Raw genomic sequence first — 27,508 nt, 5'->3', positions numbered from 1 at the left:
CACATTTACCTTGTATTTACCTCTATTTTACTATCATTTACCTCAGAAAACAACTGGCACTTGTGATTTTACTCACATTTACCTCTATTTTATTTCAGAAAACAACTGACACTTGTGATTTAACTCACATTTACCTTGTATTTACCTCTATCTTACTATCATTTACCTCAGAAAACAACTGGCACTTGTGATTTTACTCACATTTACCTCTATTTTATTTCAGAAAACAACTGACACTTGTGATTTAACTCCCATTTACCTCAATTTTACCTCAGAAAACAGCTGACACTTGTGATTTAACTCACATTTACCTTGTATTTACCTCTATTTTACTATCATTTACCTCAGAAAACAACTGGCACTTGTGATTTTACTCACATTTACCTCTATTTTATTTCAGAAAACAACTGACACTTGTGATTTAACTCCCATTTACCTTGTATTTACCTCTATTTTACTATCATTTACCTCAGAAAACAACTGGCACTTGTGATTTTACTCACATTTACCTCTATTTTATTTCAGAAAACAACTGACACTTGTGATTTAACTCACATTTACCTTGTATTTACCTCTATTTTACTATCATTTACCTCAGAAAACAACTGGCACTTGTGATTTTACTCACATTTACCTCTATTTTATTTCAGAAAACAACTGACACTTGTGATTTAACTCACATTTACCTTGTATTTACCTCTATCTTACTATCATTTACCTCAGAAAACAACTGGCACTTGTGATTTTACTCACATTTACCTCTATTTTATTTCAGAAAACAACTGACACTTGTGATTTAACTCCCATTTACCTCAATTTTACCTCAGAAAACAGCTGACACTTGTGATTTAACTCACATTTACCTTGTATTTACCTCTATTTTACTATCATTTACCTCAGAAAACAACTGGCACTTGTGATTTTACTCACATTTACCTCTATTTTACCTCAGAAAACAGCTGGCACTTGTAATTGAACTCACATTTACCTCGTATTTAGCTCGTATTTACCTCTATTTTACCCCCACTGTTGTCTTTTACCCCAGAAAACAACTGGCACTTCTGATTTAACTCCCATTTACCTCAATTTTACCTCAGAAGACAGCTGGCACTTGTAATTTAACTCACATTTACCTCGTATTTAGCTCGTATTTACCTCTATTTTACCTCAGAAAAATACTGACACTTGTGATTTAGCCTAGGCCTAACTTACATTTGCCTCATTTTTACCTCGACTTCTACCTTCTTTTTTAACCACTTTTACCTTTTTACCTTTACTGTAGTGTAATGCTGCCTTCACCTGCTGTAGGAAATGTCCCACTTCCCAAGTTGTGAACAGGAGTTTGTCTTGTTCAAGTGCTTTGATGTCAGAAAGAACAGGCATCATGGAGGAATTATTCTTGCCTATTAACTGGGAAAATCTTATTAAACCCAAAATGATATTTAGTGTCTCATTCTACTCAACCATATAAACATTCACTACGCTATTTAGAAAGTCAGCTTGCTGGAGTTCCAGTCAAATACAGGCTATTTTTGGTGTGTATAAAACATAAAATATGCTTTAAATGATTGTTCATAAATGTAATTAAACACTTCTTTAATTACAAGTAGCTGTTATGGAAAAACTAAAAAAAACGTTTAATGTTAAAATTTTATGACACGCCCAAATCTGAAACTCTGAATCAGAATTATCCCTGAGTTTCCCAGTGGTAAACACGACTCGAGAGGGCGTTCATGTCCAACTTTTAACTAGGAAACACATATTCACGAAAACACAAGCATGTGAGGGCAGTTCAGTCTTTATGAGTTTTTGTGTTATGCTCATTTTTGAGTGTTTGATGTGCTTCGTCATGCAGTGAGCTCTCGTTTATCAGTATATGAGCCGGTGAAGTCATTGTGAGTATGACTGCAGTTCCAGGATGAATGTAAAGACTTCCTCTGCTGTTTCTCTGAGCATGTGGATGGGCTTGTGAGACTGGATTTTCTAGCGATTGCTAAACCGGCTCTCTCCCATCATGCCTGTCACTGCACAGATCTCTCAGATCTCCAGGTCACTATAACCTGCTGGAGCGTGTCAGGACACAGAGCCCTTGACATCATTAAGGCTTACATTCACTCCATCCACACTAGTGTTTTCAAGCATTATCCAGCAGTTTCTTGTTAGCACTGAAACATCAGAAAACGCTTTATCATCTCACTGCACATGCATAAACACAATGAGAAGTAGACCAGATATAATAATGCTATCACGCTATTCCATCTTCTTTTTCCTTTTTTTTTTAGCAGAACATCTGTTTCGACGCAGGACAGCAATTGCGAGTACATTTTCTGTTGTCTTTTGCAGGAATGTAATATGAGGTAACATTTATCTTGAGCAACACTGTGAAAGTGAAGAGCACAGCCGTCACATATGACTTTTTTATTTTTTTTCCCTAAATTTGTTTTTTCCAATACATTTTTTTTTTGGATTCTGTTTTTAGGGGCCAAGCACCGAAGGTGCGTAGGCACCTATTGTATCTGTTCCCGTTCCTATTATTAGGGGCCAAGCACCGAAGGTGCGTAGGCACCTATTGTATCTGTTCCCGTTCTTATTATTATTATTCTTCCGTTTCTTCCGACTGGGCGTCTATGGCAGCCCATAGAACCGATTGCGGGAAAGTTGTTTTGATTTGACATTCTGATAGAGGACAGTCCCAACATTAAATACACCAATTTTGGTGTTTCTAAGTCATTCCCTCTAGCGCCACCACCTGTCCAAAATTTCACTTTTATTTTGCTAATAACTTTTGAACAGTAAGGCCAGTCAACAAAATTCTTTTTTCCTCTGATTCCTGAGCTCTTGTCGATTCGAGTGCACCCTATGATGTCATTTTCGTCATAACAATATGGCCGCCATTTTGAATTGTCCTTAAAAGCTACTTTTTCGAACTCGTCCTAGATGGTTTGTCCGATTTGCACGAAAATTGAACCAGATCATCTTCAGGCAGTGCTGACCAAAAGTTATGGAATTCAAATTGATTCGTTAAACCGTTTTCGAAAAACGCTCGAACTAATTTTACGTAGCGCCTGCAAAAACAGTCGTAGGGCTCTATCTCCGCAACGGTTTATCGTATTCAGACCAAACTTGGTACATGTCATCACAGGCATGACCTGAGGCTACATGCTGTGTTTCGGCGCAGCGCCACCTACTGGTCCGGAGATATGGAAAATGGCTATTTTTGCTTATAGCTTTTGAACAGTTTGTCCAAAAATCATAAAATTGGTCTCGTTAGATTCAGGGCAACATGTCGATTCGACTGATATCCAATTTGACCATATCGGCCATTTTGACTGTCAGCCATTTAGAATTTTGTGCTAAAATGCTGTATTTTTTGAACGCATGAACGAATTGTTACGAAACTTGGTATTGGTCATCATCACGATGTCCTGAAGGAACCTGAGAAGTTTCGAAACAGCGCCACCTAGTGGTGATTTTTTTTCCCAAATGCTTATAACTTTGGGTGTGGTCGACTTATTTTCACGAGACTCATCTCATTAGAGTCCTGAATCGTTGCCGAGTCCCATGATACCAAACATGCTAGGTTTCGCCTTACAGTTTGTGTAGCGTTGTGATTTAGCGCTTAAAAAACATTTGGCTATATCTTCGAAACCGCTAGTCCGATCGAGACGAAACCACCGTCAGAAGTTTGGAAACATAGGTCGATAGCTAAACGCCAATGCCCAAATGCGAAAATATTGATGTTTAGGGGTAGTAAATTCCAAACAAAGTCATGTGTCAGTCATTTTTTACGTGTTTTTTCATATAAATGTCTATAACTCCGAAGCGAATTGAGATATCTTCACCAAAATTGACACACATATGTATGGGCTCACTCTGAGGACACATAAAAAAAATGGTGTGACTGAGCCTCTTGGTGGCGCTATAACAGAACAAAACATGAAATTCCCATTGACTTCAATACAGTTTTGTGAAATAAAATGCTATACTAAACAAATGCATTGGTGTAATATTACGAAACTCAGAATGTGCCATCAGCTCCATCCCCTGAAGGTACCCAAAATATTTTGAGACAGCGCCACCTAGTGGTCAAAAGTTATAACAAAATTTCCAAAAAGGCTAATAACTTTTGAATAAATCTGGCTATTGAAATGCCACTGGTCTTAATAGATTCCCTGGGTCAAGCCGAGAACATAGATACCAAGTTTTCCTTATTTGGCCAAACTTCCTGTCCGCCATCTTGATTTTCATTCAAAACCTACTCTTTCGAACTCCTCCTAGACCGTTTGTCCGATTTTCACCAAAATCGAATCGTATCATCTCCAGACTGTGCCGACTAAAAGTTATGGATTTCGTGTCGATAGACGAAACCGTTTTCGTATAGCGCAGCAGCAAAGTTGAGGCATGAAGCCAAAAGCACTATTCAGGCTTTATCTCTGAAATCCCTTGAAATATTGACACCAAACTTTGTATGTGTCATTGTCACTTCACTCTGACCACATCACATCAGTTTTGTAACTGCTCCACCTATTGGTCGAAAGTGATAATCCATTAAATCATATTCTGAATTACTTTTTATATGATTTTTCAGCCATTTCGCCTAAAATCCTCTTTAAATGTCTTTCATTGCTCATTGTTGCAGTTGGTCTGACACCTTCAGCCATGTTGGCATATCCTGTCATCTGCTTGCGCTTGGCCCCGATAATTGCTGCTTGCAGCTATATTTTTATTATTATTTTTATTATTTATTTTTCTGGACTCTGTTTTAATGGTTGTGTGTGTGTGAGTGAGAGAGTGTTTGTGTGTGTGTGAGAGTGTGTGTGTGAGAGTGTGTGTGTGAGAGTGTGTGTGTGAGAGTGTGTGTGTGAGAGTGTGTGTGTGAGAGTGTGTGTGTGAGAGTGTGTGTGTGTGTGAGAGTGTGTGTGTGTGTGTGTGAGAGTGTGTGTGTGTGTGTGTGTGAGAGTGTGTGTGTGTGTGAGAGTGTGTGTGTGTGTGTGTGTGTGTGTGTGAGAGTGTGTGTGTGTGTGTGTGTGTGAGAGTGTGTGTGTGTGTGTGTGTGTGTGAGAGTGTGTGTGTGTGAGAGAGAGTGTGTGTGTGTGTGTGTGTGTGTGTGTGTGAGAGTGTGTGTGTGTGTGTGTGTGTGTGAGAGTGTGTGTGTGTGTGTGTGTGTGAGAGTGTGTGAGTGTGAGAGAGTGTGTGTTTAAATTAAAGTTTAGCAATTAAAAAAGCATATGTCTAATTAATTGAAATCTTAAGTAAGATTCTGTTTTAATGACTAGATTCCTTAAATCACAGGGCCTTATTGGTACAATATGAGTCACATGACTAAACATGCATCATCGTTTTGAAATACCTCTGTTTTCTCAGTCCACACACTGTACTTGATGGAGACGCGAGGCCAAAACACAGAGAAAAACATGTTTTTTTTAAATACATTTGGATTAGTGTTTTTTTTAATCAGTCAAATTGCATTATATCAGTGATTTCCTTCCTTGCTGTTTAGGTGTGGTATCAGTGTGTGTTGATGAACCTGTAGTGATCGAGCACTAGTTTGGCCTCACATTCCTGTTTCTCCACACGCTGGCCATGAGAACAGAGCCGTGTTATCTCAGAGATAGAGCTGAGTCCTCTCTGTGTGTCTAAAAATACCCCGAGTCTGAAGGATGGGCGAGATCGTGACCTCTCCGTGCTCCCTGTGAAGTGAACATATGTGATCGAGGTCACCAGAGTCGACCTCCAGAGCCTCGTGTGTCTAATTCCCCCTGACAGGTGTACATGATGACCTGCAGAGCGCAAACACACAGATCTGCTCTCGATACACTCGGAGAGATGTCTAGGGTTAGCTTGTCTGTGTTTAGGGCTGTGCGACGATTAATCACATCCAAAATAAAAGTGTGTGTTTACATAGCATGTGTGTGTGCTGTGTTATATTGTATAAATACACACACATGCATGTATATATTTAACAAATATTTGCATGTATATACTGTATATTTATATATAATGTGTCTGATATAGAAATATTAATCTTTTATATATAAATAACACATTTTTCTTGAGCATGCATGAGTGTGTATTACGTAAACAGAAACTTTATGTTGGATGTGATTAATGGCGAATAATTGTTGCACATCACAATTTTTTTGACTGAATTTGAGCAACATAGTTATTTTTTTTAATTGCACCATTTTGCTCGTTCAGCACTGAGTGTCTGGAAGAAGATAATCACTTCAATTACACCCGAGTTCATTTGAGCTGGAGTTCTTGAATGAAATGAAATGTCATCTTGACACATCCAGCGTTCACTTCTCGCTCTTCCCTCAACTAGTCGATTAGTGCTGCAGACCACGAGGCACAACACACACGTTCACTGTGTAAATGTCAAGAGCTGCTGAATAAAGACGTCTGTGATGGAAAGACATGATTCATAATTTGTTTTGTTAACAATCGGAGTGAACGTGAACAAAAGCAGAAGAACACGTTTCCTAAACCTGTGCAGAAGTAAATCACTGCAGACTGGCTGTGTGTTTGTCCAGTGAGTATTAAAGTCCTTCAGTGTGTAACGGCTCTGTGTGTGTGCGTCTGTGAATGCCAGCTCTCCTCAGCTTGACATGCATTCAGATAAATAGATTTGTCTTTTTCTGTCAGTAATGAAGGAAGGACAACAGATATACATGTCGTCTAGGGGGAACCTTTTGGTACCTCACGATTCGGTTCTTGATTTTGAATCAATTTTTGATTCGATGTGTGTATAGATTTGAGTGTAGTTTAGTGTTTTGTGTTACCTTTCTTATTTGACTACAGTAGACAGTAGCACAAGTTGAATTTGCTCAGCGAGTTACTCTGGCGTCGAGTCATGATGCTCATTAAATATGCCCTTGTATCCGAGCTGCACCAATCACAGCGGGTTATCTGATATAGGCAGAGCTAAACAGATGACGACAGCGCTGCGACGTCGAAGTCATTAGTAAACATTGCAAGATGGCTGTGGATGAACACCAGTTGTCTGAAACGGCTTTGGCCGCTACAATGAACGAGTTAGACTCGGCTTTGCTCTAAAAGAGGAACAGAAGACGCCGCTCGAATCGTTCCTTTGCAAGAAGGGCATTTTTGCTGTTTTGCCGACCGGATACGGCAAGAGTCTGATCTACCAGTTAGCTCCTACTGGTAGTGTATGGGGTTTATTGCTGTGATTGGTTGTAGTGTTATCCAATGGTGTGCAGTGAGATTTTCAAATGCACGCTTGGTGCCGCCCCTCGAGCCGGACGAGCTTCATTAGTCGACGCCAGACCATTACTCTTTCAGATGTAGGTCTGGATTTCCAGGCTGTAGTTTAATAGGTCTAGAAGAAGAAGAAATCCTTGAGATTTATTAATTGTTTCTTCCCATTTTAGTCAACTCAATATTATTAAACAGATGCCCTTTAAGCTAACTATAAAATAAGGATTCTTTTTTTAATTAACATTAATGGCATCAGTTTATGAGGCTGCTGTCCCTTTAAGAAGAAATGCACTGATATAGTTACACATCCGATTTTCTCCCATTTGTTTTAGTTTGCGTAGGACACAACAGACTCTGTTTACATTGAGTACTCCACACGTGTGTGTGTTGCTGTGAACGAGAACTGAATTGGCGATCACACTTGCTTACCATGCCATCAGCTATCTTCTGTTCCGATTCTCAAATACGTGTGAGTTTGTTTTGTCGTAGATGATCTTGATCTGTAACGGGAGATGTTTGTTCAGACATCAGAGATTCCTGTCTGTTGGATTTATTACAGCGCGTGAATTCATCAGTTTCTCCCGAAATGCATGAAAGTGAGTGGCCGGTGAACTGGGAGAAGAATAGAGTAAACTTTATAGTTTCTTACACTGTGTATCTGATATGAATAAAACACATCAGCAAATATATTTGGATGGATTGTTATTGCTGCTTCCATACACCATTGTATGTATACAAACTATACATGTATTGTTTTGCTATAAATTATATGTATTTAAATGTGAAACCTAAAATAAACATTATGTGGTTAAAAACACTGAATAGCTGTGATATATGACGAGCGCTGAGCGTGTCCGTCTCTGGCTCAGCGTCAGCCATAGCGCGAAAGCACAGTTTGGATCTGGCAGTGATGTCACGTCACTGTACATTCGCTCCTTAGTGGTCAGCTGATGCAGAGCGTGCCGACATCGACATTGCTGATGAGATGTAGAGGAAAATATCTAGTGGAAAATGAGAATGTTACGTGAATTTATCATTTATATCTTGAATGCATTGCAAGTCTCATTGGATGAGAGCATCTGCCAAAGGCATCAGTGTTGAATGTGTGTGTCCACCGCTGAGCATCTGAGTGCTGAGACGCAACAGGACAGATAAAGGGTTATTAAGATAAGGGGATTTTTGCATGTGTTGTTCCCTGGATCTGTGTTTCAGAGCAGTGAAGGACCCAGCGTTTGACCCCTGACCCCTGCGCATGGAGACACTGGCTCAGATCTGCAGTGTGTGTTGCTGTTGGCGTTCAGAGCAGCTGTTAGCGCTCGCGGTCTCATGCCAGTGTCATTAGCAAGCGGCTCTCAGGATCACGGCTGGAGAATGTCTCGCGGTCTCGACGCTGAACACACATGCTGCAGGAGTAAACATGATGCAGATCATAGCAGAGGAAATGATGTATCAAACACAAACTACGGTTCTGAACCTGAGGCCTGATATCTGCTGATCTGACCCACATCTGCACAGGTCAGGGTGTGTGTTACCCGAGCGGAGGCCGGCTGATGCACATCTGCACCTGCTCAACTCCAGATCTGGGCCATTATGCAGGATCAATTGTTCCAACCCAGCATGCAGTGCAAGCCTTTATTATGTGTGTGTGACTGTGTGTGTGTGTGTGTGTGTGTGTGTGTGTGAGTGTGTGTGAGTGTGAGGGTTTGTGCGTGTGTGAGAGTGTGTGAGTGGGTGAGTGTGTGTGACTGAGGGTTTGTGCGTGTGTGTGAGTGTGAGTGTGTGTGACTGTGAGGGTTTGTGCGTGTGTGAGTGGGTGAGTGTGTGTGACTGAGGGTTTGTGCGTGTGTGTGAGTGTGTGTGACTGTGAGGGTGTGTGTGACTGTGAGGGTTTGTGCGTGTGTGAGAGTGTGTGAGTGGGTGAGTGTGTGTGACTGAGGGTTTGTGCGTGTGTGTGAGTGTGTGTGACTGAGGGTTTGTGCGTGTGTGAGAGTGTGTGAGTGGGTGAGTGTGTGTGACTGAGGGTTTGTGTGTGTGTGACTGTGAGTGTGTGAGTGTGTGAGTGAGTGTGTGAGTGAGTGTGTGAGTGAGTGTGTGAGTGAGTGTGTGAGTGAGTGTGTGAGTGAGTGAGTGTGTGAGTGAGTGTGTGTGTGAGTGAGTGTGTGAGTGAGTGTGTGTGTGAGTGAGTGTGTGTGTGAGTGTGTGTGACTGAGGGTTTGTGCGTGTGAGTGTGTGTGAGTGTGAGTGTGTGTGTGAGTGAGTGTGTGTGTGTGACTGAGGGTTTGTGCGTGTGTGTAAGTGAGTGTGTGTGAATGTGAGGGTTTGTGTGTGTGTGTGTGTGTGTATGTTTGCTCGCGTGTGTGTGCGCGTGTGTGTGTGTGTGTGTATGTTTGCTCGCGCGTGTGTGTGCGTGTGTGTGTTGTGATTGCAGGCTAAAAGCTCGGGATAACGAGAGGGATAATTGTAGGATAATTGGCTTGGCCAATAAACGCACTCAGTGTCACTCAAGAGATATTATAATAAAACTGAAGCGTCTGCATAATTAAACGCGTCCTACACACTCCGCTATCATGATCTTAATTAACAGCAGCGCACAATGTTTGTGTGACCTCGCTGTGATCCGCGTTATCTGTTGTCAGTAATTGTTTGGTCCATATTATAATACATATATAGTTTGAGCATCACAGAACTTTCACCTCTTCTAAAGATCTCGGTGTTTGATCTGTGGATAATGTGTGTTGTTGATCAGTCAACATTGAAACATTTGAGGTCAGGAACATTCTTAATGTCTCTGGAAGAGCCTCTTCTGCTCTCCAAGGCTGCGTTTATTAGATCAAAAATACAGTAAAAACAGTCAAATATTATTGTAATGTAAATCAGCTGTTCTCTATGAGTGTTCAGCATCATTACTCCAGTCTTCAGTGTCACATGATCCTTCAGAAATCACTCTAATATGAGGATTCGATGATCAAGAAACATTTATGATTATTATCAGTGTTGAAAACAGTGATGCGTTTTATTTCTCAGGATTCTTTGATGAATAGAGAGTTTTAAAGAACAGCATTTCTTTTGAAATAGAATCTTTTGTAACATTACAAATGTAGTTTTTGATCAATTTAATGCGTCTTTGCAGAATGAAAGCATTAATTTCCTCAAAGCCGGTTGGCGTACGGCAGCAGAACGAGCAGGGGAGCAGCAGACGCACGTCTCCAGAGGCCGAGTGTGTGTCCGCAGGAGACGCTGGCTAGATAACCCACAGATTAATGCCAGCCTTTGTGGGGAAAAACAAATTAAATGTAATTTCAAGCTGTGCGATTGCTTGTCTTCCGGCTCCCGCTGCTGCTTTCTGGGGTTTTACTCTGAGACTCGCAGAAGTGGACTTTACCGTTCCCCTGTCACACATCATCAGACTCACGCTGTACATGTCCTACAGTTGCAGTAGAATTAGAGGGAATGCGTACAGTAAGAACAATACTTCTAATGCATTTATTAATACAGTTTTTGTTAACATTAGTTAATGCACAGTGAACTAACATGAACAAACAATGAACAACTATGTTTTATTTATTTTTTAACTTACAGTAACAATTATTAATGTTAACAAATCAATTTTAACAAATGAGACCTTATTGTAAAGTGTTTAGACAGTCATGTCAGGCCTTGGACGAAGTGTGGGATGTTTTTTTGTTTTTTTAATCAGACACTGTAAATTGTAAAAAAAAAAAAAAAAAAAAGGTTAAATTTACAGTAAATAACGGGCAGCAGAAATGTACTGTAAAAAATACGGTAGCAACAAACTTAACTTAAATTTACAGTAAAAAAAACGTAAAAAAAAATTGTAATGCACTGACAACCACCAATCACAGCGCTGATGAGAGTCACATGATGAATCAAAGCTCATCACAAGCAGCTTTAACATAAACTGAGAAAGTTAATATTAATATATAGAAGATTCAGTGTCATTCACACAAACACTCATGACATTTTAAAAATGCAATATACATTAATTTAACAACATTAAATGTAACATAAAACCCTAATGTACACACCTGATTAGGAAAAACTATGAAGAAACAGTTATTTCAACAGAAATACATCAGTGTCACGCAGGGAATTGTGGGAATGTCAATTTACGGTTTTTCACTGTAAATTATACAATAACTTGATCTTTTTCACTTCCAAACACAAACAATTTAACGTAAAATTACATTAAATGTATGGTTAGATCTATCACAGTTAAAGGGGTGGTTGATTTATGATTTGACTTCTCTAACTGTAGTTAGTGTGTAATGTTGCTGTTTGAGCATAAACAACATCTGCAAAGTTACAACGCTCAAAGTTCACAGCAAATATTTGCTTTTAAAGAAATCGATTTTTAAAGACTACAACAAACGGCTGGTAGAGACTACACCACATTCCTCCCGGTTAGTGACATCACAAACACTAACATTTACATAAACCCCGCCCCCTCAACACGATTTCTAGATTATCAAGACAGAATATGCTAATCAATGACTAGAAGATAACTACACATCAGCTTCATAAATTCATCAACTAATCATTCAGAAATGTCCTGTTGCTTCTACATGTTGTCACTTCTTCTTGAGTCTCTCCATCATTGACTGACTCCGGTTTGAACATAAAAGGCTAAAAGATTTTGAAGTTTTCAGTGCATGTGTGTGTGAGGGTAAAAGATCACAAGCTCTTGAAGCTCCGCCCCCTGTGCCGGGAGCAGCAGCTCATTTGCATTTAAAGGGACACACACAAAAACTGTGCTTTTTTGCTCACCCTCAAAAAGTGACAACTTTAACATGCTATATACAAATATCTGTGGGGTATTTTGAGCTAAAACTTCACACACACACTCTGGGGACATCAGAGACTTATTCTACATCTTGTGAAAGGGCATTACACCACCCCTTTAATCACCGTATACAGTGCAGAAACTTTCTGTTTTTTACCGTTAAAATCACGATAATTCTTTACACATCAACCATCATAGTTGCCAGATATAGTGTGAGTGTGTGTGTGTTTCTCTGTTGCATGTGTGTGTTCTGCATGTGTCTGGGGGTTTGGGGTGTTTTTACAGCCTTTGTGAAGCTGTTTTGTTTCTCCGGTTGAACTTTCCCAGGAGTCTTTGCTGTATCCTAGACACTGGTGCTCTGATCCCGCGGGATGCCTCTGATCCGGGATCAGCTCTTGTTGAACACAGTCATCAGGAGTGTGTGTGTGTGTGTGTTCAGACTCATTAGTGTTCATTCACTGTAATGGACGTACATTAGTTCGAATGCTCTTTTTGCTTGTTTACATAAATAATGTAAAAGCCGTGTGTCGGAGTCCTGGTCCGTCGCCATGGCAACAGCAAAAGAGACTCTTTTTTTTAATCGGCTGTATTTCGGCTCGGGCGTTAAGAGGTTTTCTGGGAAATGTGAAATGTGTTTCTCACTCATGTTCTTGAGCGTTTGAAAGGGGGTTTCTGGGTGAAATGTCAGAGCGCTCCTGATGTTCTCCTCCAGACGGAGATGCTCTGCTGTTGTAGAGCGTGAGAAAGGGTTTTGAAGCACTTTATGGAACTATGACAAATTATGGCAATTAATTTATGAGCGAGTCATCAGTGGGTTTCAGTGCATCGTCTGGAGGTCATGAGTGTGCTGGTGTGTGCTTAAAACAGTACAAGTTTCTGTGTTTAAACTTATTGAGGGATTTAACTGACTATTAAAATATAATGAAATGATTACATTTTCATGGAATATGCCAATAAATAAATAAACAAATTCCTCTAAATAAGTCACTCTTTTTTTTTTTTCATAAATAAGTACTTTTCACATGATATTTATTTATAGGATATATTTGTAGTCAATTATGCTTATGGTCATTGATGCAATATTACAGGATGTGTTTATTTTTATGGTATAATGATTTGTTTTATGTAGGGATGCACCGAAATGAAAATTCTTGTCCGAAACCGAAAACCGAAAAAGAGGAAACCAAGGCCGAAAACCGAAACACCGAAAGAAATGATGCCAATTATTAGTACCATTGCATTTATGGCTATGACTGTGTACTAACTTTACTAAAATCAATGCATTGCAATTGCATAAATTAATATTAAAGTTTCAAAGAATAAATCAATACAAATTTTATGCAAATATTTATTTAGCACATTGCAAAGTATAAAATTAAATGTTTAACTTGACCCCACTCATGTGTACATTAAATAATAATGTAAAAGCCTACTGGCCTGCAGAAAGGTTTGAAAATGAAATGTTCTCTCATAAAAACAAAGTGCATTTAGGTCAATACTGCCATAGCCCTTAATAATATCTGCAGCTAGATGCTCATGGACCTGAGTTGCAAAAACCATAAACAGCTAAGGTAAACACACACACCTCTGAGAAATGACGGCTGCTCTGCACACACACGCAAGGTCTCGCTCCCTCTCTCTGTCGCGCGCGCGCGCGCTACGTATGTGCGCTCATGCTCGCTCGCTCGCTCGCGATTCCGGGAGATTTAAACTAATTTGCGGGCATCAGGGAGCCGCTATCAATACGCGGGAGACTCCCGGAACTTTCGCAAGACTTGGGATGTCTGTGTTTTGAAAATCGCTGTCCGTGGGTCACTCTCAGATATATTGAAATACGTCCACACCGCAGATATGTAATGTTGCTTCAGACAAGCACGTGCAGGTCGCGGTGTCTGCTGTTTGCGTCATCACAACATTTCGGCCGTATTGTTTCGGTGATAAAAGTCTTTCGGCCGAAAACCGAAAATGCACTTTTGGGCCATTTTCGGCCGAACATTTTCGGTGGCCGAATATTCGGTGCATCCCTAGTTTTATGCATATTAGCTTTTTGTTTATGGTGTAAATATGAGGCTTTTCATTTTACGGCATATTTATCTGGTATTTAACATTTCAGTTTGCATGATTAAATGTATGTCCTCACCGTATTTATGCTGTAATTTCATTATGCTTTTATTTATTTATTTATTATCACATCTGTGATGCGTTTAATCAGTTCATTATATTTGTTATTTAGTCTTCATAGAAACTGGACGATTTTTGTGAAGTAAATCCCATATGAACTTGTGTGATTTGGAGTCTGGTGAAAATAGTGAGACGAGTTGTTGCTCTCGCAAAACAGCTGTGTGTGTGTGTGTGTGTGTGTGTGTGTGTGTGTGTGTGTGTGTGTGTGAGTGTGTGTGTCTCTCTGCAGACAGCTGTGTGTGTGTGAGTGTGTGTGTGTCACTCTGCAGACAGGTGTGTGTGTGTGTGTGTCAACAGCTGGCCACTTCTCTCTGTCAGCTGCTGGTTTTGTGATGTATGGGTGTGTGTTCAGTCACAGACGCCGTTGTTCTGATTATCCGTGTGTTAAACTATATGAAATGACATGTGACTCGTTTTACTTCTGTTGTGTGCTGTATTTCTGAATATGAAAGGTTATTTAATGGGGTGCTTTTCTCCATCTTCATCTGTGTTCAGTGTGTAATGTTGATGTTTGATCATGAAGAAGCTCCAGTTCTTCTCTATATCAGTGTCAGTGTTTCTGAACTCCTGAAACGCCTCCACTGTAGTCTTGAGTTTCTTCCGGGAACGAACACGTCACAATATTCCTCATTATAATAATTCATACGCAGAATAAAGGGGCGGGGCCTGGTTGAGTTAGTCAGTAGTGTGTTAAACTGGCGGTTATGGAAAGGGGCGGGACATTTCCCAAACACACTCGAAGCGCTCGACCAATCACAACACACTGATTCAGAGCACAGTGTGCTTTTCAGAAGGAGGGGCTTCATAGAGACAGGAAGTAAACAGAGCGTTACTGACAGACTGGTAAGAGAGGAGCCGCAACAATGGAGAATATGAGGAGAATAATCAACATTACAGCTGGAAAACCTGTTCTAGTAGAGCCTGAGAACAACATCAGGAGTTTGTAAAAGGGGAGAATATGGGCTCTTTAAAGAGGAAAAAAATTAGCGAGGCACTTGATCGTTTTCTTTTGGGAATTGATTAAAAATGAGGTCTGGAAAGAGGTTGAGAAATAAGAGGGATTGACCGTTCCTGCAGCTCAAACAGTAGATTATGGTGCTAGCTACGCCAAAGTCATGAGTTTGAGTCCTAGGGCAGCCATTCCCAAACTGTGGTCCGCGGACCACTAGTGGTCCGTGAGGGTACTGCAGGTGGTCCGTGGAAAGGCAAAATAAAATATAAAGTAATATATTTTTTACCTTCATTTTACCAGGAAATTCCCATAAAAAAAAAAAAAAAAGTAAAAAGAATATGTAGGCCTATATTGATATAACATTTTAAATAAATTGTCAAGTTATTGTGTGATTACTAAAATAGCCTAGTGGTGTTCGGCCGTGACATTCAAGTTCGTGCCGTTAGAACCACAACATTGGTTCGGTGGATAGCAACAGGTTCTCTGAAGAGAAAAGGGCAGAGGCAAATATGTTCTCATTATCACATCACACGCACAGCCTTTAATGGTGCGTTCACACCGGACGAAATTTCGCTTCAAACTTTTGTTTTGACGCGGGAATTGATACAAAGTGGTCAAGCGTATCACTAGACGCGGCAGGCGCGAATTTGACATATGATCCTTTTTTGAATTTGACGCGCTCGCGTCCGGTGAGAAACGCACAGTTAGGCATAGGCAGTTTATATGAAACGAAATGTTTATAAATGGAATGAATAAGGCCTGTTATTATTTTAATTTCCAGTTAGTTTCTTGATCTCGCGTTTCTGAAATGTTTTGCGGATGTGCTGTTAAGTGGACAAACTCACTTTTTGAGGACTTGTAAAACTGAAGATTAATAATCCCCTAAAATCGCCAAAGGTTTTGAAATGTTGACTATATTCCAGTGTTCTTATTACTGTATAGATTTCATACTCCATTGCTATGGAAATAAGCCTGTTGTTCAAATGAACCTGATTATGCCCTCGGGCGCTTGAGTAAATAAATTAAATATGTGGCAGCCGTTGTGTGCAGTAAACTTTCTTTTAACAATTCTGTTGTACTGATGTGATGACCAATGATAGTTTTAGAGCTAGTAAGCCTATTTAGAGGAGCAGATTAATTCAGGTAGGACTCTGTAGACATATTTTATTATGTGTATTATGAGGTGGTCCGCGAAAATTCTTGATTACAAATAGTGGTCCACACACACAAAAAGTTTGAAAACCCCTGTCCTAGGGAATGCATGTCGACCGTTGGATAATCAGAGACACTTAAGAAAGTAAATATTCTGTCTTCCTGAATTAAGCTGTACAGGATCTTGAGGTTGAGTATTTGGGTCAGTAAGGTAATCAGGTGAGCTGCTCAGGTGACACGAACCTCAGTGCCGGGAGTCCTGATCCCGCTTCCAGCACAAGCATCACGACTCATGCGATCCTGATGTGCATGTTTATGTTCTCCAGCTCTTACTCCCTCTCAAACACCAGTTATGCTTCAAATGAGTGATGAACAGAAAGATGTCACCGTATCCGCTCGCATATTGCCGAAACAGATGTCCGTCTTAATGCACGTCTGTGGTGCTAATCCTGTTAAAGCAGAGGATTTGCCATGACAGAACGCTGAAGGTTACGGTGTTGATCAACAGTCATGATTCGCCTCAACTTCACAAAACTGTGTCGCTTTACCGTGGGTCTTTTTACCGGTTTTTGAATAATCGTGCGATTGGTGTGTGTGTGTTTTTGTGGCTCATGAGTGTGTGTTTGTGTCTCGTCTCTAACAGCTGGCCGAGTACCGGCAGAGGAAGGCTCAATCCGATGGCCAGAAGAAGCAGAAGAAGAAGAGAAAGAAGCCTGAGTCTGACGTAGAGGAGCGTCTGAGAGAGGAGCAGAGCCGGGATGAGGGAGACGAGCAGACGGGAGATCAGAACACTGTGTTTTCCCTCTCGAAGACCCTGCGCAGCGGAGAAACCGTCACACATGACCAGACCTACACCATAGAGGTGAGCCGAGGAGATCAGCATCGCGGTTATTACCATTACTCTTTTATTCACACAGAGAACACATGATCACTGGTGACGTTTACATGTACGCCTGAAGTTTTATTACTACATGTATTCAGTAGTGAGCCACTCAGATTAAGATGTTTACATGACATGGGCCGTTTTGCACACTGACTTTAACACACACACGTTCAGTTCAAATGCAGTTTGTTGCAGCTGTTTTATTTGCCCTCTTTAACCTGTTAAAATCCCCCTGTAGTCAATCATTTATCCCTTAAAACTCATCTCTGATCACCAAAATGACATACTTAAAAGTTTTTCATGCCTTAAAATATCTTGAGTGTAACTCGACACCCTCGCCTCATTTAGTATTCGTGGCTCTATGAATATGCAAATGAGCCCCGCCTCCACTCACTCGCTCAGCTCAGAGATCCACTGGTTGACGATCACACGTTGATCTGATTGGTTACAAGGTAGTTTGTGACGTCAGAAACACCAGCGATTTCAAAGCGTGTTTTTGAGACTGTCTTTGGTTCACTGCAGTTTTAAGGAGGAAATACTCAGCAATGGTGTCGACTTATGAACTTACACATAAAGCATATTAAAAACACCACATAGACACATAAACAACATTAAAAACTTGCTTTTCACCACAGGGGGACTTTAACTGTCAGTGTTTTTGTTTATTGCAAAAGTGAGTAAATTGGGTATCATTCGAAAGCTTAAACACTCATTTATTAATTCTGTGAGAACCTTTTTGAAATATGACATTGCGTTACCATGGAAACTGTGCTTTAAACCCTTTCAGCGGGCTCCTCCCCCTAGTGGCCGGAGTCATGTCTCATATCACGAAGTTTACTGCCCTGTTTTAGAACATGTTTCTGTATTTGGTGACTATTTTGTGGCCAGATGAAACGCAAACTACGGTTCTCGGCTGGACGAAGCAAACCAGCGTTTCGCTAGGAATGTTTTGACGGATGACGATTAAAATCAAGGCAAAGGCGATTGCGTGACATGCTTTGGTGTGTGTAAATGTATGAATTTTATGGACTCCTTCTGGAGTCTCCAAGTGTCCTCCTCTGGAAAGACACATTTACCCTGAGATCAGCTTTTGCAGGAAAAACAGTTTTGTAAGAATCATCCTTCAAAATCTGTTTACTTTGCTGGATATAGCAAAAGATGACACAATCAGCGTGTTATGCAGATAAGTCAGGATAAGTGTGCAATTAAACATGAAAAATATAAATATATATCTTCTGCTCTCCAAGGCTGCATTTATTTGATAAAAAAGAATAAAAAAAACAGTAATATTGTGAAATATTATGACAATTTAAAATGACTGTTTTCTATTGTAATATATTTTAAATTGTAATTTATATCCTGTGATCAAAGCTGAATGTTCAGCATCATTACTCCAGTCTTCAGTGTCACATGATCCTTCACAAATCACTCTAATATGAGGATTTGATGCTCAAGAAACATTTATGATTATTATCAGTGTTGAAAACAGTTGTGGACAAATTCTTTTCAAAATTCTTTGATGAATAGAAAGTTCAAAAGAACAGCATTTATTTAAAATAGAATATTTAACATTATAAATGTCTTTACTGTCACTTTGATCAGTTTAACTCATCCTTGATGAATAAAAGTATTGATTTATTTAATTTCTTTCCCCCCAAAATAAAATTATAATTCTTACTGACCCCAAACTCCTGAACGCTAGTGTTTAATGTTACAGAAGCTTTAGATTTCAGATAAATGCTGTTCTTTCGAACTTTCTATTCATCATAGCATCATGAAATAAAAATGTAAAAAACTGTTTTCAACATTGATAATAATCATAAATGTTTCTTGAGCATCAAATCATCATATTTAGGCGCTTTTCCACTACACAGTACCAGCTCGCCTCGGCTCGGCTCTGTTTGGTTTTCCACTGGGTAAAAGTTGTACCTGTACCAGCTTCCAGGTACTTTTTTTCGTACCACCTCCGGCGAGGTTCTAAGCGAGCTGAGGCGAGCTGAGGCGATACTAAAATGTGACGTGAAAACACGGCAGACTGCTGATTGGTCAGAGAGAATCGTCACTATTCACTGCGTCATCATTGCACGCGCCAGACGCAGTATCCTGAATAAAAAACAGCAAAAACAAAAACAGCATACACTCGATTTCCTCCTTTGCCCTGTGTGTGTGGGTAGCGGGTGCGTCTCGCGTAAAAGATTAAGTCACGGCAGTTTCCTGCGGCGTCGCTATGACGTCCAAGTACTATTGTGGAGGTACTATCTGCAATGGAAAACGGAGCGAAAAGCGAGCCGAGCCGAGCTGAGTCGAGGCGAGTCGAGTCGAGCTGGTACTGGTAATGGAAAAGCGCCATTAAAGTGATTTGTGAAGGATCATGTGACACTGAAGACTGGAGTAATGATGCTGAACATTCAGCTTTGATCACAGGAATACATTACACTTTAAAATATATTAAAATAGAAAAGTCATTTTAAATTGTAAATGTAAATGTAAATTGTGATAATATTTCACAATATTACTGTTTTTTTTTTAAATAGTTTTTTATCAAATAAACACAGCCTTGGTGAGCAGAAGAGACTTCTTTTAAAAACATTAAAACAATCTTACTGACCCCAAACTTCTGAACGGTATATATATATGTATGTATGTAAATGTATATGTATATTATGTACACAGAATGTTTTTCTTCGCAGCTCTTATGATAAATGAATGCGATTATAAATGCGTAGATGTTTTTAAAGCCTGGCAGGTTTAGGCCAGATTTGTAGTTACAGATGAGTGTGAAATTAGTGGTTGCCCAGGCAACAGACAACTGCGTTTGAACTGGTTAAGTGTGTGTGTGTGTGTGTGTGTGTGTGTGTGTGTGTGTGTGTGTGTGTGTGTGTGATCCAGTGTCCTTGCAGCAAAATAGCAGCACTTCTCTCTCTATTCTCTCGGCTCTGAATGCACCGTGTGCTTCATCGACACTGGTTTCTCCAGGAAACTAGCGGTGGTGATGCGGCTCCGTCTCATGTTTGAATTAAAAAACAATCCTCTTAAACACAGGCACAGTCTCGCAGGACTCCTCTGATTGAGTTTCCTTATGTAACTCCGACGGCACCGTCTCCACGTCTTTCCAAGGAGAAAAAATAGTGCAATATGTAGTTGACCAAGTGTACATTATTTAAATTACCACGGCAAAGTTTCGAGTGGCCGTGCAACTGCGGCGGTTGCCATGGAAACAACGCTTGTGATTGTGCTGAAATCTGACAGAGTAAAAGCACTGCAGACCAGAGAAATTAAACTATAGTTACGGTGAATATGCATGTCTGATGGGTTTAAGTGTGCCGCACATTACCAGACACTTCTGACTAGTACAGGCTTCCAGACTGCGACCGGATGCTCAGGTTTATGGACCTTCTTTCCTGCCACCGCGACTGAGTTTTGTTAGACGTTCCCAACTGATAAGAGCTGCCATTTCTGGTGCATACGAGAAACATTAGACGGCAAACGGAACGAAAGCTGAACCAAACCGCGCTTCCCGTTTGAGCCGCGCAGCGCGGCCCGTTTAGCATCTCTCGGAGCAATGTTAAAAACAGGTTTCCTCAAGCCGATCTCGATCACAGAACACCGGACACCGTGTTCATATTCGCCTCCGTATTAATAACATCGCAGATTTGGAGCATTCCTGTATCAGATCAGACAGCGCTAACAGGGAAACCAGTAGAAACATTGTGCAATGATTAAACACGTTATAGAAGGCTTTTCAGTTCACAAATCACCAACATTCACCATGGGCTTACCGTAGTAAATCTGGCTGTAACCATGGTATTGTGGCAGAAATGTTTTCACATTATTCTTCTCAGGGTTCGTACAGCCTTTTCAAGGACTTTCGAGTGCTTCACACTTTTTCCAGCACTTCAGAGCTCTGAATGTACACTTTAATGTGATGATTTGTAAAACTAAAAGTTAAAAGATGTAGAAAAACTAAACCTTCGGCGCAAACAAACACTTTTATTTAAAGTCCCCCTGTAGTCAATCATTTTATCCCTTAAAACTCATCTCTGATCACCAAAACGACATTTTTAAACATTTTTCCAGTGTGCGCCGTTATATGAATATGCAAATGAGCCCCGCCTCCACTCACTCCCTCAGCTTAGAGATCCACTGGTTGACGATCACACGTTGATCTGATTGGTTACAAGGTAGTTTGTGACGTCAGAAACACCAGCGTGTGTTTGAGACTGTCTTTGGTTCACTGCAGTTTTAAGGAGAACATACTCAGCAACGGTGCATTATGGGTATTCTCTCGCCGTTGAGTGTAGATCTGTTGTAATACTGTTATTGCGGTGCATTGTGGGATTGAATGAGTGCACTCGATAATGTCCACTGTGGTTTCGGACACCACTACAAATGGGGGCGATTTCTGCTTTCCAATGCATTTATTTAATCAAAAATACAGTAAAAACTGTGAAATATTATTATAATGTAAATCAGCTGTTCTCTATGTGAATATACAGTAAAGAGTAATGTATTCCTGTGATCAAAGCTGAATGTTCAGCATCATTACTCCAGTCTTCAGTGTCACATGATCCTTCAGAAATCACTCTAATATGATGATCTGATGCTCACTTCTGATTATTATCTTAATATTTTAATGGAAATCTATAACCAATAAAACGGCCAGATTTATATTAAACTTGGTCTCATTATGCTATCATTAAATAATATTAAATTGTATGTAAATGGTCACACTCTCTTAGTTTGATCAGTCCACCACTAGTCATTAACATCATTAACCTCATACTAGATGATCTGTTGTAATTGTTCCACCTCTCCAGTATTAGTGTATCGCACACATATAGCGGTTCTGTTGGGTTACTCTGAGCCGGACGCGTCTCTAGATTACGCTGGATGTAGGTCAGTCGCTCATGCATCAGTGTAATTAGCCGCGAGCCCCACTAAAGCTAACGAGAGCGACGGGCCGCCATGGCCAGTCATGCGTCTGCACCTAAAGCCACGCTGAGGACCGTGTCTGGTCTCTGATATGGTGCGTTTCTTTCACATCCTTTGCTTTCATTCCAGGATGGCTGTTGTTTAAAACCGTGTCGGTCTTGATGAGTGACCCACTAACACCGAAGACTCAATTACGTGCACTTAATTGCGTATGTGACCTCATTTTGTTTTCTTTCTCCAGCCCGAGAGTGAAGTCTCCACGACGGCTGAGGACTGCTCGTCTGAGGTAGGATCCGCTGCACTTCATCCCCCAGTGTGTGTGTGTGTGTGTGTGTGTGTGTGTGTGTGTGTGTGTGTGTGTGTGTGTGTGTGTGCGTGTGTTATTCTCAGGTGGAGTGAGTCAGGTTTGTTGTGTTAATGACTCGTGGGATGAAACTGTGCTTGTGGACGGCTCATGATGCAGAAACCTTGCTCTTGTGCTCATGCATCATGTGATCATGTGACCTGTGGTTGCCAGGCAGTGAAGGCTGAAAATCCAGCCTGAAATGTATGAAGACCTTGAAGAGAGTAAAGTTTGACAGACCGAAGCTGATCTGTGGCTGAAAACAGCTTAATCCATAACCAGATGAACACAGTACATGTTAGAATATGAATAATGGATAATATACACATTATTAAAATTAATAATAATAATATTAATAATGCTAGTTCTGTTCTATCTATTTAACTATTTAATTTTTTTAGCACATTTCCTCCAATTATCCAAACTTTATTTATTTATTTATTTATTTATTTATTTATTTATTTATTTATTTATTTATTTATTTTCTTTAAGCACATTTATCCTCAAATTACCAATACAAAAACTATATTCATTTACTTATGTATTAATTTATTTTCTACAAGCATATTTTCTCCTCAATTATCAATATTTAATTAGGAATAAAAAAAGTTCTCCTGTTATCCAATTAATTAATTAATTGTATTTATTTTTTTATCAAGCACATTCTCCTCAATTATCAATACAAAACTATTTTATTTATTTATATATTAGTTATATGTATTGTTTTTATACATTAGGATTTGTTGGACTGTGACATTATTTTCATTTCATTAACATTTCATACATGGTTGTATACGTTGTAGTGACTTTTTCTTGAAAAAGTACAAATCTAGAATGAAATAAGTTAAAATAAGGTTAAATAATTAAATAAAAAATGCTTCTATTACAGAAATATAATACAGGAAAACACTGAATCTGCTAAGAGTGCGCACTGAGAATAATGAGCATTACAGAGCCGCTCGAAGCGACACCTCTGCACACGTTACAGTATCCGAAGGGCAAATGTGATTAATTTACGGGTAAATGATGTCATGTTTTGTGCTGTGATGTGTGTGTGCACTCTTTCATGTGTGATGTTGTGAACGGACAGGTGAATGGTTTCCAGGAGAGGACAGACAGTGATGTGCCATGGTCCTGTGTGATCGGGGTACAGTAGATCCTCACTGCATCGCTCTCTTCTGCTCTTCTAACACACTAACCTCACATCATCCCCTATTCAGCTCAGCTGGGGAGATGCTAATGCTGGGGAGATGCTAATGCTGGGGAGATGCTAATGCTGGGGAGATGCTAATGCTGGGGAGATGCTAATGCTCGGGCGTTCTGTGCCATGTTAACCGCGCTCACTCAGATTACGAGCTGCTTGGCATTTTGTTGGGTGTATATTATATTGGTGGAGGAGAGCGTGTGGAAATGCTTTGACAGGGAATAAGGCCTCGAGTCCAGCAAAGCGACAGACGCTCTTCTGAAAATGTCCTGGCGTTTGAGACACTTTGGCTGCTATGAAAGTGTTACTAGCATCTGATTTCGCAGATAGTTTGTTTCTGAATATAAAAATGTCGATACACTGTAAATAGGCTAGTGACAAAGAGTCAAAAAGTGCTTTAGCTTTAGAGATAAAAAAAAAAGTTGTAAATTTTTTGGGGGAATTTCTCAAAAAATTCGGGGTCATTGTTAGCCTGGCTAGCCTCCTACATCAAGATGTTTGGGTCTGGCAACTCTCCATAGACACGGCTCAATCCGAGGGGCGGGATAAATGGCTGTCTTTCAGATTCCCTCTGCACGCAATAGGACAGCGCTTCAACCAACCAGAGCGTTTCCCCAACAGCGGAGCTAACGTTAGTTGATAGATTAAACTTTTGCCATGTCTGGCCGGCAAAACTACGAACACATCTTCCTGTTTTAAGACTTGACTTTAGTGCCGTTCTTTGCTCTTTTCTCAAAGAAAAGCTTAACTCCGAGTCCCCCAGAGTCGCGGCCAAAGCCGATTCGAAAGACTGCTGTTCGTCATCAGCCATTCTTTGTTTTCAAGTAGCAGCGAACACGGGCAGAACCGTCACGACTCTGCCGTCATTATGTTAAGCCCGCCCACCGACTCTATACACGATGTGATTGGCCTGACCTGAGTTTGTTTTTTCCAGCTCAAAAAGTCAACGGAGAGTTGCTAGACTGCCCTGGAAGCTAAATAAATGTTGCTGCCGCTAGGGTGCGTCTAGATTTCTAGGCGAGGTCATTGTCACTAGCCTAAAAGAGCTTGTCATCTGTTGCTGTTTTACACGTGGGATGTGGTGATTGGTCGCTGTGGTGTTTGCCCCGCCCTTCCTCCACTGTGATTGGACGACAGTGATGAGCGCTGCGTTTTACCCACAGTTTAACATTTGTTTCAAATCTTCTGGCGTTTGTAAATATGTGGCGCTCCCATTCAGACCAATTGGAAAAGTACGCTTGCCTTAGGAAAGATATCGCTGGACACGGCCTTAAACTATCGACAGGAAAGGGACTAGAATACAGAAAAGAGAATTCAGAAGTTTTTTTAACTTTAAGACATTATTATAGTTTTTATTGTAAATATGTATTATAATATTTAGTATTAATAGATTTTTATTTTGAATTAATTTGTAGTTTTCAATTTTAATTTTTGTTTTAATCGCTGTTAAGGTTTTAGTTTTTATTTTAGTACATCAATATGGAGGGTCAAATTACTCAAAATTAAATCATTAAATAAATGTTGAAATAGTCAAATAGATTATTAAATAAACATTTAATTATGTATTATTATTTAAACAAAAATCATTCAGTTAATTGTTAAATCACCAAATAAAATGTATTGTATCTTTATTTCTTTCATTTTAGCATTTGTTTGCGCTCATTTTATTTGTTTATTATTTATTTTATTTATTTCATTGTTTTCGGATTGTTCTTTATTTAAGCACGAGCATGTGTAAATTCATTTTAAATGAAAACATTTGCGCAAAAAAATGCTAAAATAACAAAAGTTACATTTAATAGTTTGTTTTGTGATTCAAAAATTAAATAAATGATATTTGTTTTAATAACAATTTAATAATTGATCTTTCTAAATAAAAATAAAAAAAGCTGAAAAATAAATTGAAATAAATTAAGTTTAAGATTGTTTAAAACTATTATAGCCCTGTGATTCATTTGAAAAGTAAGTTTACTAAATACATTTTTTTTTTTATTATTATATTTTATTTTATTTCAATTGACATTTTAGTTTCAATTAACAAAAATGTTTTAGTTAACTATAATAACCCTGAGATTCAGTAGAAGTTTCCCAGATTCTCCTGACCGAGCTCCGGCACCACTGGGTATAAAGGGTGTTTAATGAGTGGTTCTGGATCTGGATCTGGTTCTGGTTCTGGTTCTGGATCTGGTTCTGGATCTGGATCTGGATCTGGATCTGGTTCTGGATCTGGTTCTGGTTCTGGATCTGGATCTGGATCTGGATCTGGTTCTGGATCTGGTTGTGGTTGTGACTCTGCTCTGGTTCTGGTTTCTCCCACAGGAAGAGGATCTCGCTCAGTCTGAAGCACAGATGGAGCCTGAGTCTCAGAGTCAGATCCAGGTCATGGAGGACGAGTTGGCTGCTAAGAGCATGGCCATCGAAGAGCTGAGCCGCGAGCTGGAGGAGATCAGGAGAGCGTTCGGGGCCGAAGGAGGCCAGCAGGTGCGTGTACTCGTCCCGTCCAGGACTCCTGGTTTTAGGCCCTGATCACACACAATGGGTTTTTCAGGTTTGAAAATGTGAGTCGCACCGAATTTCGAGTATTAAAATAAAGTATTTCGAAAATTAAAAATACTTCTGAGAAAGCAATTGATGTCCAGAGCTGATGGGTGAGAAATACTGGACATACCGTGTTCAAGTGCGTTTTTTGTTGCTAGGCAACCACCCGAATCAGCTGTCCTGTCAGTCTAATCCAGGATTGTGGCGCGAGCGCTCTAGAACCTTTGGTTTGCTGTTAAGTAAACTGTCTTATTAGCTTTTTATTAACTTTATTAACTTTCTGTTAACATTGGGGTAGTTGCGGTTCGTGAAGTCGTTAAGCTCCTGGTAACGAAAATTTCTCTACAAGTTCTTCTTCCATCATCACACTCTCTGGACCATAGACTGTAAAAAAAAATGGACGACGCCCCTTCGTTCTCTTCCGCTGGTGAGAAGTGAAGCCGCCAGTGTCCCGATATGGCGCTGACATCTTGGAACTTGAGTCTGTGCAGTAGCGATCTCGGGACCAGACCTGCGCAGTAGTGAGCAGGAAGTAAAGCCGCGAAATCAACGCTCCGCCCTCACTCTCGCAGAATGCACTCTCCCTGCACTTTTAAAAAAATGTATTGCAGTACGACAAGAGGCTTGTTAAAATAAAGTAAACACAATCTCCTCAGTCCTCCGAAGATCCCGAAAAAAATGTCCGTTGGTGCTTCAGTGACTACTTCGCTCAGAGAACCTGTCAATCACAGCTGTCAATCATGACGTCACACCACCGTTTTTATATCATCACGTAACTAACTAAAAACCAACTTATTTTTGAAACAGACACTTGAACTTACATCAGCGTGATAAAAATGACAGTAAATGACAGAAACCACCTTTGGAAAAAAGATATTTGAACTGTAATTTAATTGTTTAGTTGGTCTCACGTCCTGTTGAATAACACGTGGAGGCGGGGCTTATGACCTATACTAGGACCAGTCACCGGGGGGCGATCGAGACGTTTTGGCTTCACTTTTCAGGGCTTGTGCGGCACGCTTGCTCTGGACGTTCAAAGCAACTGTGAACTTTCGTCACTACAACGGAAGCCCCGCCTCTCCATTCATTCGATTGGACAGTGGGGAAAAAACGTGATGACGTCAGGCGCTTTTCTGCTCAGAGATGATTTTACTTTAACTTCAGGCGCTCAGAGGCTCCTACTAAAACACAGCGAGGCGCAGCGGGCGGTTAAACCGCGAGGCACATAAACAGCGCGCAAAACACTCACTGCCAATAGAAAACGATTTAAGAAAGACGCCTCTCACTGCAGAACACGCATTCTG

At 40.2% G+C, this 27,508-nt stretch overlaps 1 protein-coding gene across 5 annotated transcripts in view; it reads left to right on the top strand.

Moving 5' to 3' along the window:
* akap9 (A kinase (PRKA) anchor protein 9) overlaps positions 1–27,508 on the top strand; it is a 129,921-nt gene that overhangs the window by 629 nt on the left and 101,784 nt on the right. For 3 of the 5 annotated variants that reach the window (XM_084424455.1, XM_084424457.1, XM_084424454.1), the window contains exons 2-5: positions 16,948–17,166; positions 22,361–22,405; positions 23,553–23,609; positions 25,986–26,147. In XM_084424455.1, the coding sequence (XP_084280581.1) occupies positions 16,948–17,166; positions 22,361–22,405; positions 23,553–23,609; positions 25,986–26,147 (483 nt within the window). The remainder of the gene's footprint in view (positions 1–16,947; positions 17,167–22,360; positions 22,406–23,552; positions 23,610–25,985; positions 26,148–27,508) is intronic. The other 2 variants (XM_084424458.1, XM_084424456.1) reach the window with 1 other exon arrangement.

Source organism: Rutilus rutilus (genome assembly GCF_951802725.1).
Source record: "Rutilus rutilus genome assembly, chromosome: 11".
NCBI lineage: Eukaryota > Metazoa > Chordata > Actinopteri > Cypriniformes > Leuciscidae > Rutilus > Rutilus rutilus.
The sequence above is the reverse complement of the archived record's forward strand: the minus strand, read 5'-3'. Positions and strand labels throughout refer to the sequence as shown.